Source organism: Crinia signifera, chromosome 4 (assembly GCF_055691185.1).
Source record: "Crinia signifera chromosome 4, ASM5569118v1, whole genome shotgun sequence".
NCBI classification, from domain to species: domain Eukaryota; kingdom Metazoa; phylum Chordata; class Amphibia; order Anura; family Myobatrachidae; genus Crinia; species Crinia signifera.
This window is the reverse complement of record NC_139220.1, coordinates 270,749,758-270,770,478: the sequence shown is the minus strand read 5'-3', so window position 1 is coordinate 270,770,478 and position 20,721 is coordinate 270,749,758. Positions and strand designations below refer to the sequence as shown.

Here is a 20,721-nt window from a genome sequence, read left to right as displayed (position 1 = left end):
GGATCGCCAGCCGTCCGTGTACGGACGGCCGTGGCGATCCGTAGCGTGGGCGGGGATTCGTCTGGTGCGGTCGGAGCCGCATATGCGGCTCGACCGCACCAACCAGAATAAGGGTGAGGTGCACGTGGGCTGGGTATACGCACAAAAACATAGGAAGCTCAGTAGTGTACGTTGTGTGAGAGTGAGACACAGCAGGGAGGAGAAGGAGGAGGGACAGAGAGAACAGCCCAGCAGCTTGCGAAGCAGCAATGAGGCTCAGGACCCAGAGAGGAGATGCGGGCACCGGTCTAATCGCTCTCCCACCGTGTGAGAACCACAGGTTTCCCCAGGTGAGTCAGGCTGCTGTATGACAGAGTTATACCTACTGCAGCTGCCGCTCCTGACACTCGTGCTCCCGGCTCACATTCCACAGTTCTCTGCCGCTGTCAAGCTCCCGCCCACGCTCCAGCTGCCGCACAACACATGTTCACCATTCTCCTTCCTAGTTCCCACGGCCAGCGCTGCGCTACCCACACAGCCCCGCGGTGGCCGTCATAGTGACGTCACCACGTCGCGCATTCAGGCCCCGCCCCCGCAACATCGCGTTCGCGCATGCGCATTCAAGCTTTCTTGCAAAGGGGACAAAAAAACGGGAGAAACCAAGGAATTTGCGGGGGGCGGGAGAATCATTGAAAAAACGGGAGACTCCCGCTAAATGCGGGAGGGTAGGCAAGTATGAATTAAATTGTTTTGGTGTACTATACGCAGTGTGACTCTGTAACCCAGTGTTTTTCCAACCACTGTGCCATAGTGTGCCTTGAGCTGTTCTCAAGTGTGCCCCCAGATCTAGAGATGCCCAAACCAGTTTACAGCCACCACCAGTTCATCTGTTATTTACTGGTCTCCTCTTTTTCATGTAAAAGGCCAATGTATTGTATTATATTTTTGTTACCTGTGGGGAGCAGTGTGATTATTTTTTATATGGGGGCCAATAAGTTTTTTTTTCTCCTGTGGGGCCAATGTGTTTTTGCCCTGTGGGGATCTCATGGTGTGCCTTGGCAATTTAAAAATCTTATTTAGTGTGCCGCAAGGTTAAAAGGTTGAAAATCACTGCTGTAACCTCTTCTGTAAACACTTTCCCATCCATATCTTGAGGCTTTTCTTTTCATTGCTAGATCACTTGCTGGATGTGTATGAAATAACTACCGACAGTTGGGATTCTGATGGTTGTATCTCTGACAACTGAATCCCGACTGCCAAGAGCCCGACAGGGGGGGCGAATGCATTAACGCCCCTTGTAGGCTCGCTGAACTGCGGGCTCGGTAACTATCTGCACTCACCACCTATTCTATTCTCCCTCTAGGGCAGGGCTGGGCAACACCGACCCTCCAGATGTTGATGAACTATACATCCCAGCATGCCTTGCATCAGTTTCAGCATGGCCACATAGCAAAACTAATGCAAAGCATCCTGGGATGTGTAGTTCATTAACATCTGGAGGGCTGGTGTTGCCCAGCCCTGCTCTAGGGGGATGGTGGACCCCCCACGAGGGAAAATAGCCCATGTGTCCGGATTCTGACTATCAGGCTCCTTACAGTAGGGTTTCTGATGTTGGAGAAACGCCCGTCGGAATCCCAACTGGCCATCAGTCATCCGATACCCTGCTGGATATCACCAAGCCAAACGGTACTCTTTACCTAGATGGGCGCCAGCGATTGAAATCGCGGGCGTCGGGGGTAAAAATCGCGGTCATCGTGGGTAAATCGGGATGCCCGCGATGACCGCGATGACCGCGATTTTCCCATAGGGAACAATGTTAAAAAGGCTGATTGACCGCGATTTTACTGTTAAATGCCTCAATGGACCCGATTTGACCATAGGAATCAATGTTAAATGGGCCCAAATAGGCCCAATGAACCCTTAAATGTCCCCCCCAATTTTTAACGCCACCCCACGATCCACGCCAACCCGAAGCGTGGCGAGCGCAGCGAGCCCGCGAGGGGCGGCGGTACGCGTCCTCCGACCTTTTCATGCCCTACTATCCACTAGGGCGTGGAGTGAGAATTGAATAGTGTGGCGAGCGCAGCGAGCCACCGAGCCCGAAGCGTGGCGAGCGCAGCGAGCCCCGCGAGGGGACGCGGATACCTTCACAGGTAGACGCGTCCCCTCGCGGGCTTCACAGGTGTCCGCGTCGCCACGGACACCTGTGAAGCCCGCGAGGGGACGCGTATAACTGTGAAGGTATCCGCGTCCCCTCGCGGGGCTCGCTGCGCTCGCCACGCTTCGGGCTCGGTGGCTCGCTGCGCTCGCCACACTATTCTATTCTCACTCCACGCCCTAGTGGATAGTAGGGCATGAAAAGGTCGGAGGACGCATACTGCCGCCCCTCGCGGGCTCGCTGCGCTCGCCACGCTTCGGGTTGGCGTGGATCGTGGGGTGGCGTTAAAAATTTGTGGGGACATTTAAGGGTTAAATGGGCTCTGTGGCCCATTTAACATTGATTCCTATGGCCAAATCGGGTCCATTGAGGCATTTAACAGTAAAATCGTGTCCATCGGGCCTTTTAACATTGATTCCTATGGCAAATCGGGAGCATCGCGTCGCGGGCATCGCGGGTACATTTATGGCCGGCCGCGACGCGACCGACACGATTTCCATGTTTAACATGGGTTTCAATGGGAAATCGCGGGCATCGCGTCGGTCGCGTCGCGGCCAGACATAAATGTACCCGCGATGCCCGCGACGGGCGCCCAACTAAGTAAAGAGTACCGACCAAACTTATCCGACCAAACCGTCTTTCCCATTAATATCTCCTCTTTGCTACAGTATAAACTTTTAGTATATTACTCAGAGGTCAACTCTGTCCTACAAGGCCGCCCAGACTTGTAGGGGTGAATTTACTAAAATGGGAGCTCTTTTGAAGATTGGATGTTGCCCGTAGCAACCTATCAAATTCTATTATCTTCTAGAACAGTGGTTCTCAAACTCAGTCCTCAGTACCCCCCAAACAGTTCACGGTTTCCAGGCCACCCTGCAGGGTGCACAGGTGCACTCATTACTCACTGACACATTTTAAAAGATCTGCAGGTGGGGCTAATTACTTCACTTGTGATTCTGTGTGGAGACCTGGAAAACGTGAACTGTTGGGGGTTCCTGAGGACCGAGGTTTAGAACCACTGTTCTAGAAGGTGCTAAATGAATAAGTAGAACCTGATTGCTACGGACAACATCTTTAATAGATCTCCCATGTTAGTAAATGTAAATCGTACAGGGCAGTTGATATGTAAAACAAAAAGAATGGTTTAAAAAAAGCGACATACAGTATTGTAACAAAACATTTAGTTTGATGCTCAGTTGGATGGCATTTTAATCATAAAACAATACACTCCTGTTAGAAGTATTTCTATCTATCATATAAAGCTGTCAGATATTTATGTACTAGATTATGGTTTCATTATTTTATGGTTGTCTGCCATGGATCATTAGATCATGGCATGTCGCAGGTCAGGGCATGATTATCTTTTTATATGGAATGATTCACGTAATGAGTGTGTTGTATTTTATGGGGGTTATGTTAAAAGACTTAACTAAAGAATTTAACGCTTGGGGCACGAAGAATATTTGATGCCTCCTAAGCCATCTGCTGTAGGCATGTGACAGTAAAAACTGTATTGCCTGCACCATGTCCTCCAGATCATATTGATTATTTGTATATTTATTTATTTTTATGCAGGGGCTTCCCTGTGCCCTGTGACAGTTTGTGCGTTGAAGTCCCCCCTGTGGTGTGGTGGCAAAAACGGGGGAATGGTCTTGCAGGATTAGGCTAGGCCTTGTGGCCCTACCCCAGTGTTTATCAATCCAGGGGTCTGGGAGATGCTGGGCTGCCCATGGACACTGCTGTTGCTGCAAAAAAAGCAATGTATTCCGTTCCAAGAAAAATACTGTAGTGGTAATTGGTCCATTATCTCTTTACTGAGTGGTTAGTTACAGGGCAATCGCATCACCAAATCGGTCAGAGATAATTAAAAGAACCAAGATGGTCCAGTCAACACATCTAATGAAATAACACTGCTGTAGATCACATACCGTTCAATACTGTTATATGCAATATGCATTTATAATCACTTTGCACCGCCGGCATCATCCTGCGGGAGGGGGCAGTTGGGAGTGCGGGGAATAGACACTATGTGCATGCGCACAGCTTCTGTTCAATGAAACAGAGGGAGCAGGAGGCGTGGTCAGCAGCTCTCAGAGCGCTGGTCACGCCCCCACCGTAACGTAAAATGGTTGCAATTGCAGCATTCCTGATAAGCCACGCTCGCTTTACAGAGGCCGTTCCCATTATTGGATAGAAGTTACCCATAACATCCAATCAACTTTTGACTGACAATGTATAGACCAGCGGTTCTCAAACTGTGGGTCCCAACCCCAAAGTGGTTTCCGACTACCTCAGCATGAGGTCACAGATCTATGTTGCTGACCATCACGCTAATGTGTCTGTTAACTAAACACCCACTGCTTCCCTCTTCCATCATCCTGTCACCATTTTCCATCCCCCCATTACCCACTGCCTCCCTGTCACAATAGCGATCACTTCACTGACCACATGTGGCGGTCATTCAGTAGTAACTTGTTGGGGTCCTGTAATAATTTTATTGCCTGACCCAGAGCAATGAGGGTCCCAGAGCAACATTTTTGAGAACCCCAGGTATAAACTATGCTAGATAAATGACAGAAGCTGATTAGTTGGTATTGGGCAACTTCTCTACTTTATCTCTCCTGGATCGGGATGTACTAACGCTTTGCAGTACATCCCACTACACATCGCAATGATACTAGTCGCATATGTACTAACATATGTTCTTAGTATTTCAAAGGACAGCTCTTCCAAAAAAAGGTACCCTATGTGATGCCAGCACTTGGGTGCTGGACGCGATCTGATTAGATCCCTGTCAGAGCACACTGGTGCTCCCCCCTGCACAGAAGCCTGACATTGCCAGGCTTAGAACATAATGGGCTTTTAGTCGCATTTCCCCATTTAGTACATTCCGCATGTCAAGACTTTATACATCTCCCCCACTGAAACCTAAAATGCTAATGGATGTGGATCATTAGGATGACCACTATTGGTCGACAGTGAAAAGGTTGACACATGAAAAAGCTCCACATGGTTTAAGTCGACAGTGACAAAAGGTCGACATGAAAATGGTCGATACAGAAAAAGGTCGACATTCTTTTTTTTGTGTCTATGTCGAAATCTGCTGACATGGACACCGTACATGTGTACCGCATTGCATTGCATAACTGCGCTCACCGTGCTTCCGTCACAGTTATAATCTAACTCTTTACATACTTGTTTAAAAACAAAACATGAAAAACTCATGTCAACCTTTTCCTGTGTCAACCATTTTCATGTCGACCTGTTGTCCAAAAGTGGTCGACATATTGACTGTCAATTAGACACTGTTGACCATTCGACCGGATCCTATGCTTATATAAGATCCAAACTAAGTGTTAATAAAATAAAAATATATTTTGCAGACACTACTGGACCTGTTCAATAGAAATGCAATGTTTTATACCCCTTTCACATCGCACAAATAACCCTGGTCCTACCTGGATTGTTGCCGGGTCAACCCAGGTCGACATGTGGTGGTAAAGGGCCTTTTCAAATTACCCAGATCCAGCAACCCAGCAATCTGACCTGGGTCAAAAGTAATCCCGGGTTGAACTTGGGTTTCTGTGCAGTATGAATGGGTAACTCGGGTCAATCGACCCGGGTCCCGTTCACACTATAGGGAGGATGCAGCGTCAGCTCTGAGCACTGCCTCTTTCCCTGATGGCACGCCGCTGCTCCACCCGCCCCCTTTCAGATGTCAGGGACCCGGCTTATTATCATAAATGCCAAGTCGCTCTCGGGACAGACCCGTGTCCAAATCCTCGGGTGCGACCTGGCATTTGCAATGTGAAAGGCAGGCCCGCCGCTAGAAATTATGGGGCCTGGGACTGACCTTCAGTCCGGGCCCCCAGCAGCACAGCGCCATCCCCCACCCGCATGCCTGGCTGGGGTCTGCCGGGTGGGGAGGCCCGGAGGCAAGGTGCTTGGGCAGGTGGGGTGAGCCGTACCTCTATGGGCAGCTGCCCGGGCCCCTCAAGAGGCCGGGGCCTGGGACAGCTGTACCCACAGCACCCCCCTGTCGGCGGCCCTGGTGAAAAGGGTATCAGTCAACCCAAATATGTATTCCTGTCACTATGTAACCGATTGTGCAATACGTTACCATTTCTCCTTTGTTTGGCCATGATCATATTATTATAATCACATTGTCTCTGATGACAAACCGGGGCTGGAGGGGGGTCTAAAATATGTATATGGTACCAGATGTTTACGCTTACTAAGCAAATCTACTTACATTACCTTAAATAGATTATACTGAACGCCACATAATTACTGGTAAAATAATATCAAACAGGTCCCAGCAAAGCACAGATTCCTGGGCCCTGTGGGCAAACCGGAATATTCCATGCAGATCCAGGCATGCAAGTTCAGTCAATGATAAAACAACATGCACCCTGACAGACATCATCTTCTAAACAGATTTACAAAGCTGAAATCTGATTACTCTGCTTGAAGCATTTAATGAAAAAACAGAACAGACTAGAAGTCACACAGCCTGACAGATATGAACTGAGAGGGTCGAGCTTTGCTAGAAGTCAGAACTTCATCTGCCTCAGAAGAAATAGTAATAGGCAGGACTAAGGTTTTTCCAGGAAATCCTGATATTTGTCACTGGAAATCTGCAGCTTGGAACAATTATTTTTCCAGAAATAACAATGTAGATGGACTGTGAATAAGACTGAATAACTGTTTAATACTGTGTGTGTCACCCAATAAACAGCAAGGGTTTATTTTCATAGAGAGCCAATGTCGTGTGACATGGTTTTCCCATACAGTTCCAAATGTACGCAATCCCTAGTCACGGCCCCACCAATCCTCAGTCATGTGACCTGTAGCGTAGAAGCCATGACTTTATTTTCTGTAGTCTCTATGCGACTATAACAACCTTTACAACAAAGAATAACATTTTTATAATGCAAATACTTCATAAACACAGTGGAATTGACCAAAACGTACAGTAGCCCTATTCACAATTGCTATGAACAGACATGGATAATACAGGCTGAAACAATGGACATGACAGTGTCTATGAGATAATGATGATGACATGCTTTGACATACAGTGACTGTATAATCTTCAAAGATTCAAGTTTTGTGCAGATCAACAGCCATTAGACGGCGCTGGAAAAGCAAGTCAGGTGGTGTTCTGTTCAGTCACACAGAGCCGCTGACATTATGTTGTTCTGTCATTTTGAAGGGCTGATAACTAGTATGACTCATAAGAACGTGGGAGTATTTACAATACCTCTACTTTCAGTGTACCTCTGGCTACATCCTTTAGAGGCAACTTGTGACATCTAATTGTAATTACATTAATGGGTTTTGGTACTACTCTCTGAGACAAATGTGTTCTCAAATGTCTACCATTGTTCTTCAGTCCAGACCACCCGGCTTTGTCCTGTTTCCTCATGCAATAGCGTTGTGAAGAACTTTCATCTCACAATGATAGAGCTTTGCTAGTTTAACAGAAGTTTTCCAGTCCTTCATAAGGTGCACCTTCCCATATACTCCCTTGTAATATCTAATACATGACCTTAACTTCTCTAAATGGTGGAATACAATGTCAACCGGTAATGCTTGTAGAAGTCAGATATGTCCTTCTCTAAGTGCAATGGGATAACCAGGTTTACCTCGCTGACCCAATCGGTGATAAATCTGGTCTTCATGAAAGAAAGACAGTCAGAGTTAGTTGGGAACACTGTGAGGGGCCGGGCACTGAGGTGAAATCTCTATTTCTATAGACGCGATTCAAAACATTTGATGTCCTTACTAATGGTGTTTGTTTCGGAGGAAGCGAAGGAGGATGTGTAAGGGGAATGGAGCAGGCTACTTTTTTAAAGGAGGCTACCAAGCAGTGATAGACACTAAGCATGAGGCTATCTAGCATCTTGAAATAAAGCTATTTGATAAGTCCTCCATAGAGTCCAGTAAAGACCATATTGCTCTTAATGGGCTTGTCATTTCAGTAATAATGTATTTACTACAGCAGGGGTTCCATTTAATGGAGAATCTTGTTTGTTGAGTTGCTTTCTTCCCATGTGTCGGGACTTGTTAAGAACCTCAGATTTCCTGTCATTGATATTACGTTTGGAAAAGGTTCCAGATAAACCTAATTGCTAAGGCAATTACGTTATTAGTCAGTTTATCAAAACTAAACATGAAACAGAATTTGGCTTGTAAATAAAGACTAGCTACCTACACATAGGGTGATCTATCTGTCTTTCATCCATTACATGTCTTTTGATCTTAAAGCATTATTGTTGTAGATCATGAAAAACAAAAGCTCAAGGGCCAGATGCACTAAGCTTCAAAAGTGATTAAATGGAGATTGATAAACAACCAACCAAACAGCTCCTACCTGTCATGTCACAGACTGTTTTTGAAATATGACAGGTTGGAGTTGATTGGCTGGCTGTTTATCACTCTCAATTTTATCACTTTTGAAGCTTAATGCACCTGGCCCCATATCTGTTACATTTTGAATTGTTTCTCTGAGACATCAGCTAGTTATGTGATTGAAGAATAGAGTTTACAAGTGATGGGTTTATTGAATTATTCCCTGGTCCCCTGAGTGTTGGAGCAATGAATATACATCATGTAACAGGCTCAGATGTCTTATCCCTGCTTGCCCGAACGTAACATAAGACTAGTTTGCCTCAGGTCATACAGAATGTGGAAAAACTTTGGATTTTTACATTTTAGTCTATCATCAAAGATATACAGAGTAAATAAACTATGGTTCATAGTTTATTTACTATGATTCAGGTTCATTCGTCCTGCAGCAGAAAAATGGTGCTGCACTATGCGTATAGGGATTCGGCATGAAAAGCCGGCGGTCGGGATCCCAGCGTTCAAAATCCAGACGCCGAAATCCCGAAAGCCGAAATCCCGACAAGGGGGGGACGTGGACACCCACGGGGGGGGGGGGGGGGGGGGAGTGTCAGGATTTCGGCGTTCGGGATTCCGGCGTCGGGATTTTGAACGCCGGGATCCTGACTGCCGGGATTTAAACTGCATTCCGCGTATAGGTGAATATATGCATGTGCAGGGCCACTGTGTGCATGCCTTTGGTGATTCTCAGAGTCGCTGAGGTGTTTGCACAGAGAGGGTAGGACAGTGGGTGGACAGGGGACTGGTGCATGGGGGGGCTCAGTGTCATACGAATGTACGCAGGTCAAAACCTGGCCGGACATTGCATGACTACAGCGCCTGCGCGGTTCTCAGCCATTTAAAAGTCAAACAAAAGTCCGTCATGCACTATATTTCATGGCCATAACATCGTGGAAGCTCCACCATGGAGACTAGACTCTGTCCACTGTAACTCTCTCCATGGCTTAGTACAAAGGCCTCTTAACTCTGTCCTTGCCCATAACTTAATTACACCAAAAAGAAACGTTTTGCCATCTGCTCTGCAAGAGCTAACCAGCTATGTTATCCTCCCCTGTACAAGACCAGGCAGCTCTCAGATGTAATACACAATGTTACCATTTGTATCTATTTAAAGGGGCTAATGCAAGACTTTGAAATAGTAAAGGATTCCCAAAAAAGGGGAGTGTTGACAGTGCCAAGCTTAGGCTTTCATCTGCATCATTATACTCTTACTTTACTGACAAATACCACAACACATTTTGAAAGACCTATAAAGAATAGATAAAACACATACGATATTAATATAGAAAAGAAATGGAAACAAAGTGGTTTCAGCAGTTTCTATTTTATTATTAAAACATAGCAACTAAGGCACCTCCAAACATGCCAGCGGTGCCTCAGGTACCAAGAACGATCAACTGCAGTAAGCTCTGTATGACAGAGGATCTACAGAGATTAGTATCTATCTATCTGTACAATTCTGTTTATAAAATGAACTACAATTTATTTCCTATAACCTGCAGATCCTAAAGATGTCCTGCATTGAAATTCTAGCTGCAGAGCCGTCCAGTATATGTGCTGGGGGTAAGTTAATATATTACTTCTGATGTATTGTTTCAGTGTGGCAAGCCCTTGCAAAATGCTTGCCATGTCATCATAGTGGCTGGTATCAGCCTAGCAAGTGTCTCATAACTGTCTAACCACGATTCGCTAAGGATAAATATGTATGGATGTACAGAGGGTATGTGGTCCCTGGGTCAAAAAGGTCTTGGGCAACTGTCACCTGCTTGATCACTAATGGTCAACAGTGACTAGTTTGACACCTAAGAATGGTCCACATTGACAGAAGGTCGACATGGACATAGACACTAAAAAATCCATGAAAAACTCATGTCATACCTTAAGATTGTGTCGACCTTCTGTCAATTTCAACCTAGGGTATGTCGTCGACCATAAGTGTTTGACCTAGTGACTGTCGACCTAGACATTGTCTATGATCTATACAGTAACCTTAGAGATAATAGTGTCTATTGAGTATATCTTGGCGGTGATGGTGTATTCACCGGTACAATTATATAATGACCCACCCACCCCCCTTCTATTACTTGGTCGTCTACATATTTGTCTGATCTAAAGCATTTCTATTGTAGAAACTTTTCAAGTGGTGGTAAGAGGCAATGGATTCCGCTATGCCCGGAATGTGGATCGAGTACTCTGCAGTTTCAGAATCAATGACACAAACTCTCTCAGTAAGTTTGCTGCTATTACTAGAGGTAGCTGGAAAAGTTCGCTCACAGCACTGAGATCATGGGTTCCATTTCCACCATGGAGTCTAGTTATTCTGTCGTGCTTGAGTGGGTTTCCCCTGGGTACTCTGTTTTCCTCACACAATGTAAACATATACTGGTTCATTGGCTCGTGATAAAAATGAGCCCTAGGCGGGCCAAGCGGTTCTTATCTGCCGTCAAAATCTTTGTTTCTATTAAAATATAAAAATTTGTATTATCGGTACCGACCAACCAGCTCCTAAATATAATTTTTCAAACATAGTCTGTACCATGGCAGTTAGGAGCTGATTGGCTGATACTTTATCACAGTGCACTTTATCACTCTCCATGGCTTAGTACATAGGCCCCATGGAATTAGTAACATGAAGCTGTGTAATATTTGGAATGTTCTCTGTTTCCAGTAAGTTGCTATGTCACTTCCAACTCTGCATCAATATATCGAAGCCTAGCGTGGTCACTATTATAATTAGAATCCATACCGCCATTGTGCTTGTGTCCTGCATCCTATGAGCCTGGGTCAGGCATGTTTGCTGCTGGGCGAATTTGCAGGGCCCTGCGATCAGTAAAAACCCGCCCAGTGCTAGTCTGAGAATGACTTGCTAAAATATCGCTGATCGGCGGCCTACTGCAACTCACTCACCACCGAATGATTTTCCCAGTCTGTGCAAGTGTGAGTAGGACCCTTCCGAAACCTCGTTGACGACCACCCCGCCATGCTGCCACCGCGGTGCTGCCACCAGTGCCTGCTGGTTCCCGCTGCCAATCCCGACCGATGCATGGGCAGTAGCTTCTTCGGTACTGCACATGTGCTGGCCCCAGGCTGCTATGGGCTGCTTTGGGTGCAGTCCATTGAAGCATATACATGGTCCCGGATCCTGCGCATGCGCAGTATCGTCTTCGGTACTGCGCATGCGCAGAACCTGTTTTTATGGGTTACCACTGCAGAAGCCCATAGAGGCATCCCGGAGGGAACACCTCTCATTGGGACTGCCTCGGGTGACTGGCAGCTCGGACTTCTAATAGGAAGTCACTGCGTCACAGTGAAGCCAACGTCTGGCTTCACGCAGTGCCGGATTTTACCTGGGGGGCTGCAGCCCTGCAGTCCATAAGTAAAAACTGCCACTGGTTGGCACCCATTTTTATAGGCAGTGTCTGGCTTCTACAAAGTGACTTCACTGGCTCCAGAAGTGCAAATTTCCTGGCCATGAGTAACCTCAGGTTTACTTAGATGATAAATGTTAATGCAAACTTGATCCAATGTTACCTATTCTGGCACAACAGCGGATCACAGAAGCTGCAAGGAGATGTCTTCTTATACGACATGCCTCCTACAGCTGTGCCCAAAGATTCAACTGCTGTGTGAACTGAAACAATCTCCAGAATATTTGTAATCCTCCACTTGTGTACTGTATAAAGATGTGCCATCGTAAGCACCCGGAGCCATTGCAGATGGGAATTTAGAAGACGTCTTAGACACACCCACAAATTATTCATAACCACTGGGTACTCCAGAGGTGGGTCTGCACGCAGTCCCAAATTCAAATAGAGGGGCCATACCAACTGCCATTGAATCCCAGCCAGTGATGTGTGACAGTTGGTGTGGCTCTCGTTTGAATTTTGGACTACACTGCAGCCCAACATCTGGAAACATCACTGCTCCCGACACACCCCACAAACACACATGGCCGGTCAATTGCTCAAGCGCATACACAGTGGGAAATAAAATTGCTTGACATTGCAATCATCGGCCTAGCATCCACCTCTGAATCAGACCCATTATACCTGCATGAAATAAATGTGTTTTGTAAACAATAACTGATCTGCTCTTTGCCAATTGTAGGATAAGTCTATCTAATTAAACACTGCTCAAGTCATGGCAAGATGTGTACTAAGTGATTAAACAATTGCTGTAAAATAGATTATGTCTTTGTTATTGATAATATTATTATTAATGATGGTAAACTAATCCAAACTTGTCTGAATCTTCCATTCCAATACTTCTGTAGCTCATGGCACACTCTCTGTTGACACCATAACCTGTGTTGTGTTCTAGACGAGAAGCCCCTTGTTGTGGAGGACACCTATCTGCTCTGCCCTGCGCCAGTACTGGAAGATGTTGGCATGTAAGCTACTCATAATGTATTTGTCAGATCATAATGTATTTGTCACCCTCAGGGGCAGATTTATTAAGCTCAGTGAAGTGATAATGTGGCTGGTAGTTTATCGCCAGCCAATCAGCTCCTAACTGTGAAGTTACAGGCTTGGTTTAAAAAAAGGACAGGTAGGTGCTGATTGGCCAGTGATAAAGACCAGACATCACTTCACTGAGCTTAATAAATCTACACCTCAGTGCCTTCTGGAATATAGAATACATGTAACTGTTTGCTGGATTGTCGCAGGTGTACTGACTGTATCATCCTAGGAAAGAGATTATTGTCCATTTGGAAAGTCCATTTTACAACCTTAGTATTAAGTTTAGATGTTCACCTTTTTCAGATTTTTAAATAAATCCCCTTTCATCTTTACGTATTATAGGAAACATTGTATATTAAAAAATAATGTCATTTCCCTAGTAGAAGAAGATGTTAATTCAAGCTAATGTTATAATGATAGCTGAGACTATCAATCAGTGCTGCTGTGATACAGCTGTGCCTGCTGTGCTTGCTAGAGGGGCGGGCCTGTAGAGTAGGATCACCCGCTGTAACTGGAAACCCCCCACAGGTAAATGTCTTAGTGCAGGATGTTTCTTACATTAGTAGGTGCTTACTGTTTCAGTTTTGTGTAAAGTATATAAATGAAAAGTCCAAAGTTCATAAAGGGTGGACTTATCCATTAAGGCCCTGATTCTGGTTGGATCGGTGCTTAGCGAGCCTTCTAATGCCGCATGGCAGGAGTGCGAATATACGTTCCGCACTGGGAATGGATCATTTGCATATTCATCCATTCACAGGCTAACGTGTGGGCCCGAAATCGGCGACCATCAAATGATTTCTACAGTGCTCGCAAAAAGAGTACTTGTGTAATATCTGGGTGCCCGATTTTTTGATTTTTTTTTGATTTTATATAGCGTGGCGAGCGCAGCGAGCCACTGAACCCGAAGCGTGGTGAGGGGACGCGGAATACATTTTAAGTAATCCGCGTCCCCTCGCGGGGCTCGGTGCGCTCGCCGCGCTTCAGGCTCGGTGGCTCGCCGCGCTATATAAAATCAACTCCATGGCCACTTGGATAGTGGGGGTATGAACAGGACAATTTAACATTGAATCCTGTGGAGAAATCGCATCGATCGCATCGCATGCGATTTGGTTGCATGCAATGCGATCAACGCGATTTTTCCGAAAAATCGCATCTGATTGTATGCTTTAAGTTAAGGTATACAACCAATCGCATCGGGCGCCCAGATATTTCACAAGTACCAATCTAAGTTAGTCTCTGCTGATGGGGGGGGGGGGCTGACATCCAGTGACGTCAGAAACCCACCCCCGGAAGGCAGGAGCCTGTCTGCGTTCACATGGGGACGCCCAGATATTTCCTGGGAGTGCACCCAGCGTTTTCATGGGTACGCCCCTAGGAAATGCAGGGTGTTTGCATGCAAATGCCCCCTGCCGCCCTCCAACCCACCCCTTCCTGTGTGAGCACCACAGAGACTATGCAAGTCTCCGAAGGCACCTGCACAGCAGGCCTGCACATGTGAATATGCGCAGTGCTAAAAACATCGGTCCCTGGTGCAAACACACTGGGGACTGAGTCAATTTAAAATGAGGGCCTAAGACCATTGTTACCAAACTCAGCCCTGAAGGCAGTGGCGTAACAAAGTTTTGGGCGCCCCCCCGCCGTTAGGGGAGGGCGCCCCCCCGCCGCCACCCCGCCAAGCACCCCCAATCCCCCGCCGCCCCGCCGCACATGCAAACCCCCCCCCCCAATCCCCCGCCGCCCATGCAAACCCCCCCCCCCCCAATCCCCTGCAGCCTTACCTATAGCGCTGGTCCCGGCGGCTCCGTTCTTCTGCTGAGGACCACCACAAAATGGCCGCCCCCATACAGCAGACAGTTTCAGAGAACTGTGTGCTATATGGGGGCGGCCATTTTGTGGTGGTCCTCAGCAGAAGAACGGAGCCGCCGGGACCAGCGAGATAGGTAAGTCTGCGGGGGATTGGGGGGGGCGTAACTATAGCACCGCAGCCCCCAGCGCCCCCACATGCACAGCGCCCCCCCCCCCCCCCCCCCCCGCGGTGGCGGGGGCTGCGGTGCTATAGTTACGCCGCTGCCTGAAGGCACCCCAACCATCCGGATTGGAAAGCTATTCATGCTGAAGCACAGGTGATTATACCATCTGTGCACAAGCATAGAGATCCTTAAAATCTGGACTGTTAGAGTATCTTAACCAAGAACACACCATTAAAGCCACCGCACCAAAAAGACGGTACAAATGGAGCCACACCCGTCTATGCCGCTCTCGATGTGCGGTTCACCACACCGCAAATGAGCCATGGATGAGACATCCATCGCCTGCATGCCCTATATGCGGCGATGGATGTGCGAGATTGTGCGTGCATCACCGTCTCTGCGAACGGCGCTCCAAGACGGGTTGCTCGGGCACGCCGGTGGCATACATGGACGTGGCTCCATCTGTAAGTCACTAGTGGCATTTTGTCTAATCATGCTAATATCAGTGTCTATGTTGTTGTTGACATGCCAAGCATATCAACATTACAGCCATGTCAGCATTCTCATATTGAATGTGGACTATATATACCAATCTGAGTCCTCATAGGAACTGGTTCTCTCAGTGCTGTGTATCCTTCAGCGCCCCTGATATGTGTGGTATGAATGGCCTTTATAAGTCTTACAAGGGATAGGACAATGTAAGTATCCACAGTCATCTGCAGTTGGCTCCTATACCTACATGTGAAGGTCGCACTGGTTGCTCTCCAGTCAGCATGAGCGCTAATACAAGCTGTTAGATGATATTACTGTTCATATAAGACATCCAGATGTGGCCACTGACTCTCTCTCTCTGCTCTCTGTTCCCAGGACAGCAGCTCTACATGTCAGCATGAACGACGGCCTCAGCTTTATCTCCAGTTCTGTCACCATTACCAGCACCCACTGTGTAAGTCGTCTGCTTTCCCTTCAAATTTAAGCCATGTGTACAACAAAGAAGATGTTGGGCCACTATAAGATGTATACTGTTACTTATTAGGAATATTGGAGGATACGGGATATCCAGTCTTGGCACTTGGCTGTGACACTACCACTAAGCACCACACCAGCATAATACTGATATGAAGCTGTTGGCTGCTACTCCTAAAGTTTGGAAGAGTGATATTATTTTACTCAGTCAGGACCAGATGTACTAAGCCTTGAAAAGTGATAACATGGAGAGTGATAAACCATCAGCCAATCAGCTCCTACCTGATATTTTTCAAACACAGCCTGTGTCATGGCAGGTAGGAGCTGATTGGCTGGCTGTTTATCACTCTCCAATTTATCACTTTTGAAACTTAGTGTTCTAGACATCCCCCAATCATAGGTGGACTTAGCAATCGTCTTGTATTCGCCCAATAACAGTACTGCCCCTGATCGTCACCAATAATGCTTTGTATACTCCTTTTTCGGGAGTCATATTAACAACACTTCAACTCGGTCTTGCTCTGAGTGGGTTAAAAAAAAAATTAGCTTAGACTGACGAAAAAAGTTTTCGCAGTCTTCTGTTTAGATTCTGCTAATCCCTTTCTTATGTGGCTTTTAATCCGTTTTTCCATGCAAGAACAAAAAAAACTAACTCTGCAAAAAACGAGCATGAAGATGTAAGAAACCATTTTTAATTTGTCAAACCTTGTTATGGAATATGTTATTATATGAGAGAGGCAATGATGCATTCTAAAAGCTGGAACATTTCCAACTCATCTTGGAATGATTTAAGCCTTGATGTGGAGTCTTGTGTCCTAGACTCAGGTCTGTGGCTGCACAGTGCATGCCATCCATGGACAGGAAATCAAGGAAAGGTGCCATTGCGTGTTGTGTTCTTTACTGTAGAGTGTGGTTTGCACAATACAATACTGTACACTAGGTCAGGCACTTTTTCCTGTGCACCTTTTGTTTGTGTCGATATCAAGATTTTCCATGTTGAGGTCGAACTAGACACTGACGATCCTTTGATATGTTCAAAAATAATCTAAAAAAGTGGGACCAAGATGTGTTGTAGTAATGGCTCTTTGGCCTGATTCACTCACAGTAAACCTGTTACAGTGGCCCCCAAGAGTCAAAAATAACTTGGGCCAATAGCTGTGCTGGAAATGTGGGTACAAGTCTGTCATAGACGAGGGCTAGAGGGGACTTCTACAGTACAGCACCTACTGTCCTAACACCTCTAGGGCACGATTCAGACCTGTTTGCTGCGAATCCGCAGCACGAGCGATTATCGGATGAGCGCATATGCGCACATTATATAAAGATATAAGGGGAGATGTATTCAACATTGGAGAGATAGTAAATGGAGAAGTTGCCCGAACCAGCCAATCAGCTTCTGTCATTTATATTTATAGCTGATGTCATAATTATATTATTGGTGCCGCACATATGAGCAATGTTCCTGCTTCCTTTCCTGCAGGCTGATGGGACCATCTTGGCGATAGCCCTGCTCATCCTATTTCTCCTGTTGCTCCTGGCCTTGCTATGGTGGTTCTGGCCTCTCTGCTGCACTGTGGTAAGTCTCACATCTCACCCTCGCATTATATCACTAGAACCTAGGCCCTGATTCTAATTGTTTTGCTCCCCTGCGCATTCACACAGGGGAGCGATTTTTAGAGACTGCGCATGAGCATTTGTGTGAGCGTGCACATTGAATTGATTATTTGCCGGCCGCTCCCAGACCGCAGTGTGGGTGGGGGGGCATGTGGCGGTGGGCTGTGGTTGTGCCCATGGGAACGCCCGGCATTTCATGAGCATTCCCATTAAAACGTTGGGCGTTCCCATGGAAATTTGGTGGTGGCGCGGGTGCGGGCAGCCGACGTCAGCGGATGTCAGCCGCCCGCCCTCTGCCCATACAGGGCACCGCAGGCCAGCAGAGACCGACTTAGATCTGCGACAGAGCCGGCCCTAGCCTAAATGACGCCCTAGGCAAGATTTTGGCAGATGCCCCCTAGCACTGCCACTAGTTCCGCCTCTGACCCTGCTCCCCTTTCCCAGCACCATCAACCCTCATCATAGCAGTCATCATTTTGGTGCTCCTACCCGCAATATTTTAAATAGAAACAGTGCACACATTCGGTGCGCAGCCCAAACAGGGGTGTGTTCTTGCCGGGAAGGGGCATGGCCACACAATTTTACCCCCAATTCAAATTATGCCACACAATAGTGCAACTTTATTCACATTATATCATGCGATGGTGTCCCTTATTCACGTTACATCACACAGTAGTACCACTTTAGCTTATGTACATTACTCCCCACATTATTCACATTATACCCTTAGAAAAAAATCCTGAGACAATATTGTATTTTAAGCACCTCCATGGCCACACTGCAACCCAGCACAAAGCAGTGTGTGCTGGGCAGAGGAGAAGAGCTGTAGCTGCTGCTGTCACTTAAGGGGAGGGGGCCCAGGCCCCCCACTGGGCCCTCCCATCAGACTTTGGCCTGGGTAATTTGTACCCCCTACCCCTTTCTCTCGGCACCCCTGATAATACCACACAGTAATGCCCCTTACACATGACACACATTATTAATGTCCTTATAACCATAATGCCCCTTACACATTAGGCCAACCTTTATTAATGCCCTTCATACACATAATGACACACATAATGCCCCTTACACATATGTTGCACATTATTAATGCCCTTATACACATGACACACATAATGCCCATTACACATATGTTGCACATTATTAATACCCTTATACACGACACACATAATACCTGTTACACATATGTTGTACATTATTAATGCATTTATACATGACACACATAATGCCCCTTACACATATGCCGAACACTATTGCACAACCAACACACCCACAGACAGCACTCGCACAGCCGCTAACACTGTGACCTCTACCTCTGCTTGGATACAGATGTTTCCTCATACATCTTGCCTGAATAGGCTATGCAGCTCCTGGCCAGTTCTGCTAACGTTGGGTGCCTTTTTTGCTGAAAATTCGTCTTATTTGCATTGTTATGACCAGCACACACAAGGAGCTTCCGATGAGTAAAATGATATGCAGCATGCCTATATTTTGTGTGCGACTGTACCTGCATACGGAATGATATGTTACAGTGATTTCCATGAATACACTATTTCATATGCAGATACAGCCTCACTCACACACAGAATATAGGCATGCTGCATATCATTTTAATCAGCAGAAGCTGCTGATGCCCCTAGGCATTCCAAATGCCCTAGGCAATTGCCTAGTTTGCCTATGCCTAAGGCCGGCCCTGATCTGCGAGCACTGGGGTAATGATTTGATGATCGACAACCGCTAAGCAAAACATCCATTCACATGTGTGTGGGAGATTCGTGGTGCGTGCGGTGGGCGGGCGACCGTGCAGGCGGCGTTTAATTGACTCGTAAAGCTGCGAAATTTGTATCTTTCTGAGTCAACCAGAATCACCCCCCTAGTGTGACCTTCAGCCTGTTGAATATTTTCTGCTATCAGTGTATCTTGTAAATAACTAGCATCTGGTCTGTCTTCATACTGCTAAATTCCTGCTTCACGTGATAGGATGCACTTTTATCTGTACACAGAACAAAACATCCCATGAATCTACATGTATTACTATTAGATGAGCTGGTTAGTTACCAGTGGTGCAAGTAGAATTTTTTTCTTGGTGGTACTGATAGCCTCCACCAAAAATGGGCATGGTCATGTGTCATCAGGGGGCGTGGTCACACAAAGCTAGAGGAGTGAATAAATGACAATAGAGGCGTGGACACAGGAGACAGGGAATGAGAAACAGGGAATGACTGGGGGTGGGTTGGCTCTTGCTTGGGGGAGAGCCAGGCAGCTTGTGCTTACAATAGTGGAGCCTGCTCTTCATGCTGTCGGCGCTGCTGATGCCTGTCAGTGTGACAGGCTAAATCAGCAGTAGCCGGTAGCTGCATACAGCACCAATCATAACGCTGGGTGGGCGGGCTGCGGATGCATTATATTTAGACTTAAAATGAAAATAGAAATGACAGTGGATCAGGGGTAAGTGGTACTGCGTACCTGCAACATATTTCTTACAGGTACTCCGTACCACGCCATACCCCCTTACTTGCAACACTGTTAGTTACACATTACACTGATAAACTTTAGGTATATTTATACTTGCCTACCTTCCTGGAATAGCTGGGAGGGTCCCGCAAATTGGCTGGCTGTTGTGGGGGTGGAGCTTGGTGATGTCAACCTCGTCCCGGCCCGAAACGTAGGCTCCTCCCAACCACTTTCAATTCTCTTTGTGCCCTCCTTATCTCAAAGCAAACCTCAACTGACTACGAGTGCGCCTTGCCACAGTGTAGAAGGCAAAGTGCCCTTATTCAGTGCACACAACTGGGCAAAACCATGTTGCACTGCAGGTGGGGCAGATGTAATGTAATGCAGAGAGAGAATTAGATTTGGGTGAGGTGTGTTCAAATTGAAATCTAAATTACAGTGTAAAAATAAAGCAGCCAGTCTTTACCCTGCACAGATAAAATAAAACCCACTCAAATCTAAGTCTCTCTGTACATTACATCTGCCCAACCTGCAGTGCAGCATGTTTTTTTCCCAGTTGTGTGCACTGAATACAAGCACTATGCCCTCTACACTGTAGCAAGGCACACTCGTAGTCAGCTGGGGTTTGTTTTGAGACAAGGAGGGCGTTTACCTGTTTGCTAGGCTACGAACAGGTGTGAATCAGGCTCTAAATTTGAATGTATTAACT

The 20,721-nt window shown here is 46.6% G+C and overlaps 1 protein-coding gene across 1 annotated transcript in view; it reads left to right on the top strand.

Moving 5' to 3' along the window:
• The window catches only part of ANTXR1 (ANTXR cell adhesion molecule 1), a 198,668-nt gene that overhangs the window by 101,295 nt on the left and 76,652 nt on the right, over positions 1-20,721 (top strand). The window contains exons 9-13 of the mRNA XM_083184560.1: positions 10,048-10,108; positions 10,675-10,773; positions 12,866-12,935; positions 15,843-15,921; positions 17,422-17,517. Of these exons, the coding sequence (XP_083040686.1) occupies positions 10,048-10,108; positions 10,675-10,773; positions 12,866-12,935; positions 15,843-15,921; positions 17,422-17,517 (405 nt within the window). The remainder of the gene's footprint in view (positions 1-10,047; positions 10,109-10,674; positions 10,774-12,865; positions 12,936-15,842; positions 15,922-17,421; positions 17,518-20,721) is intronic.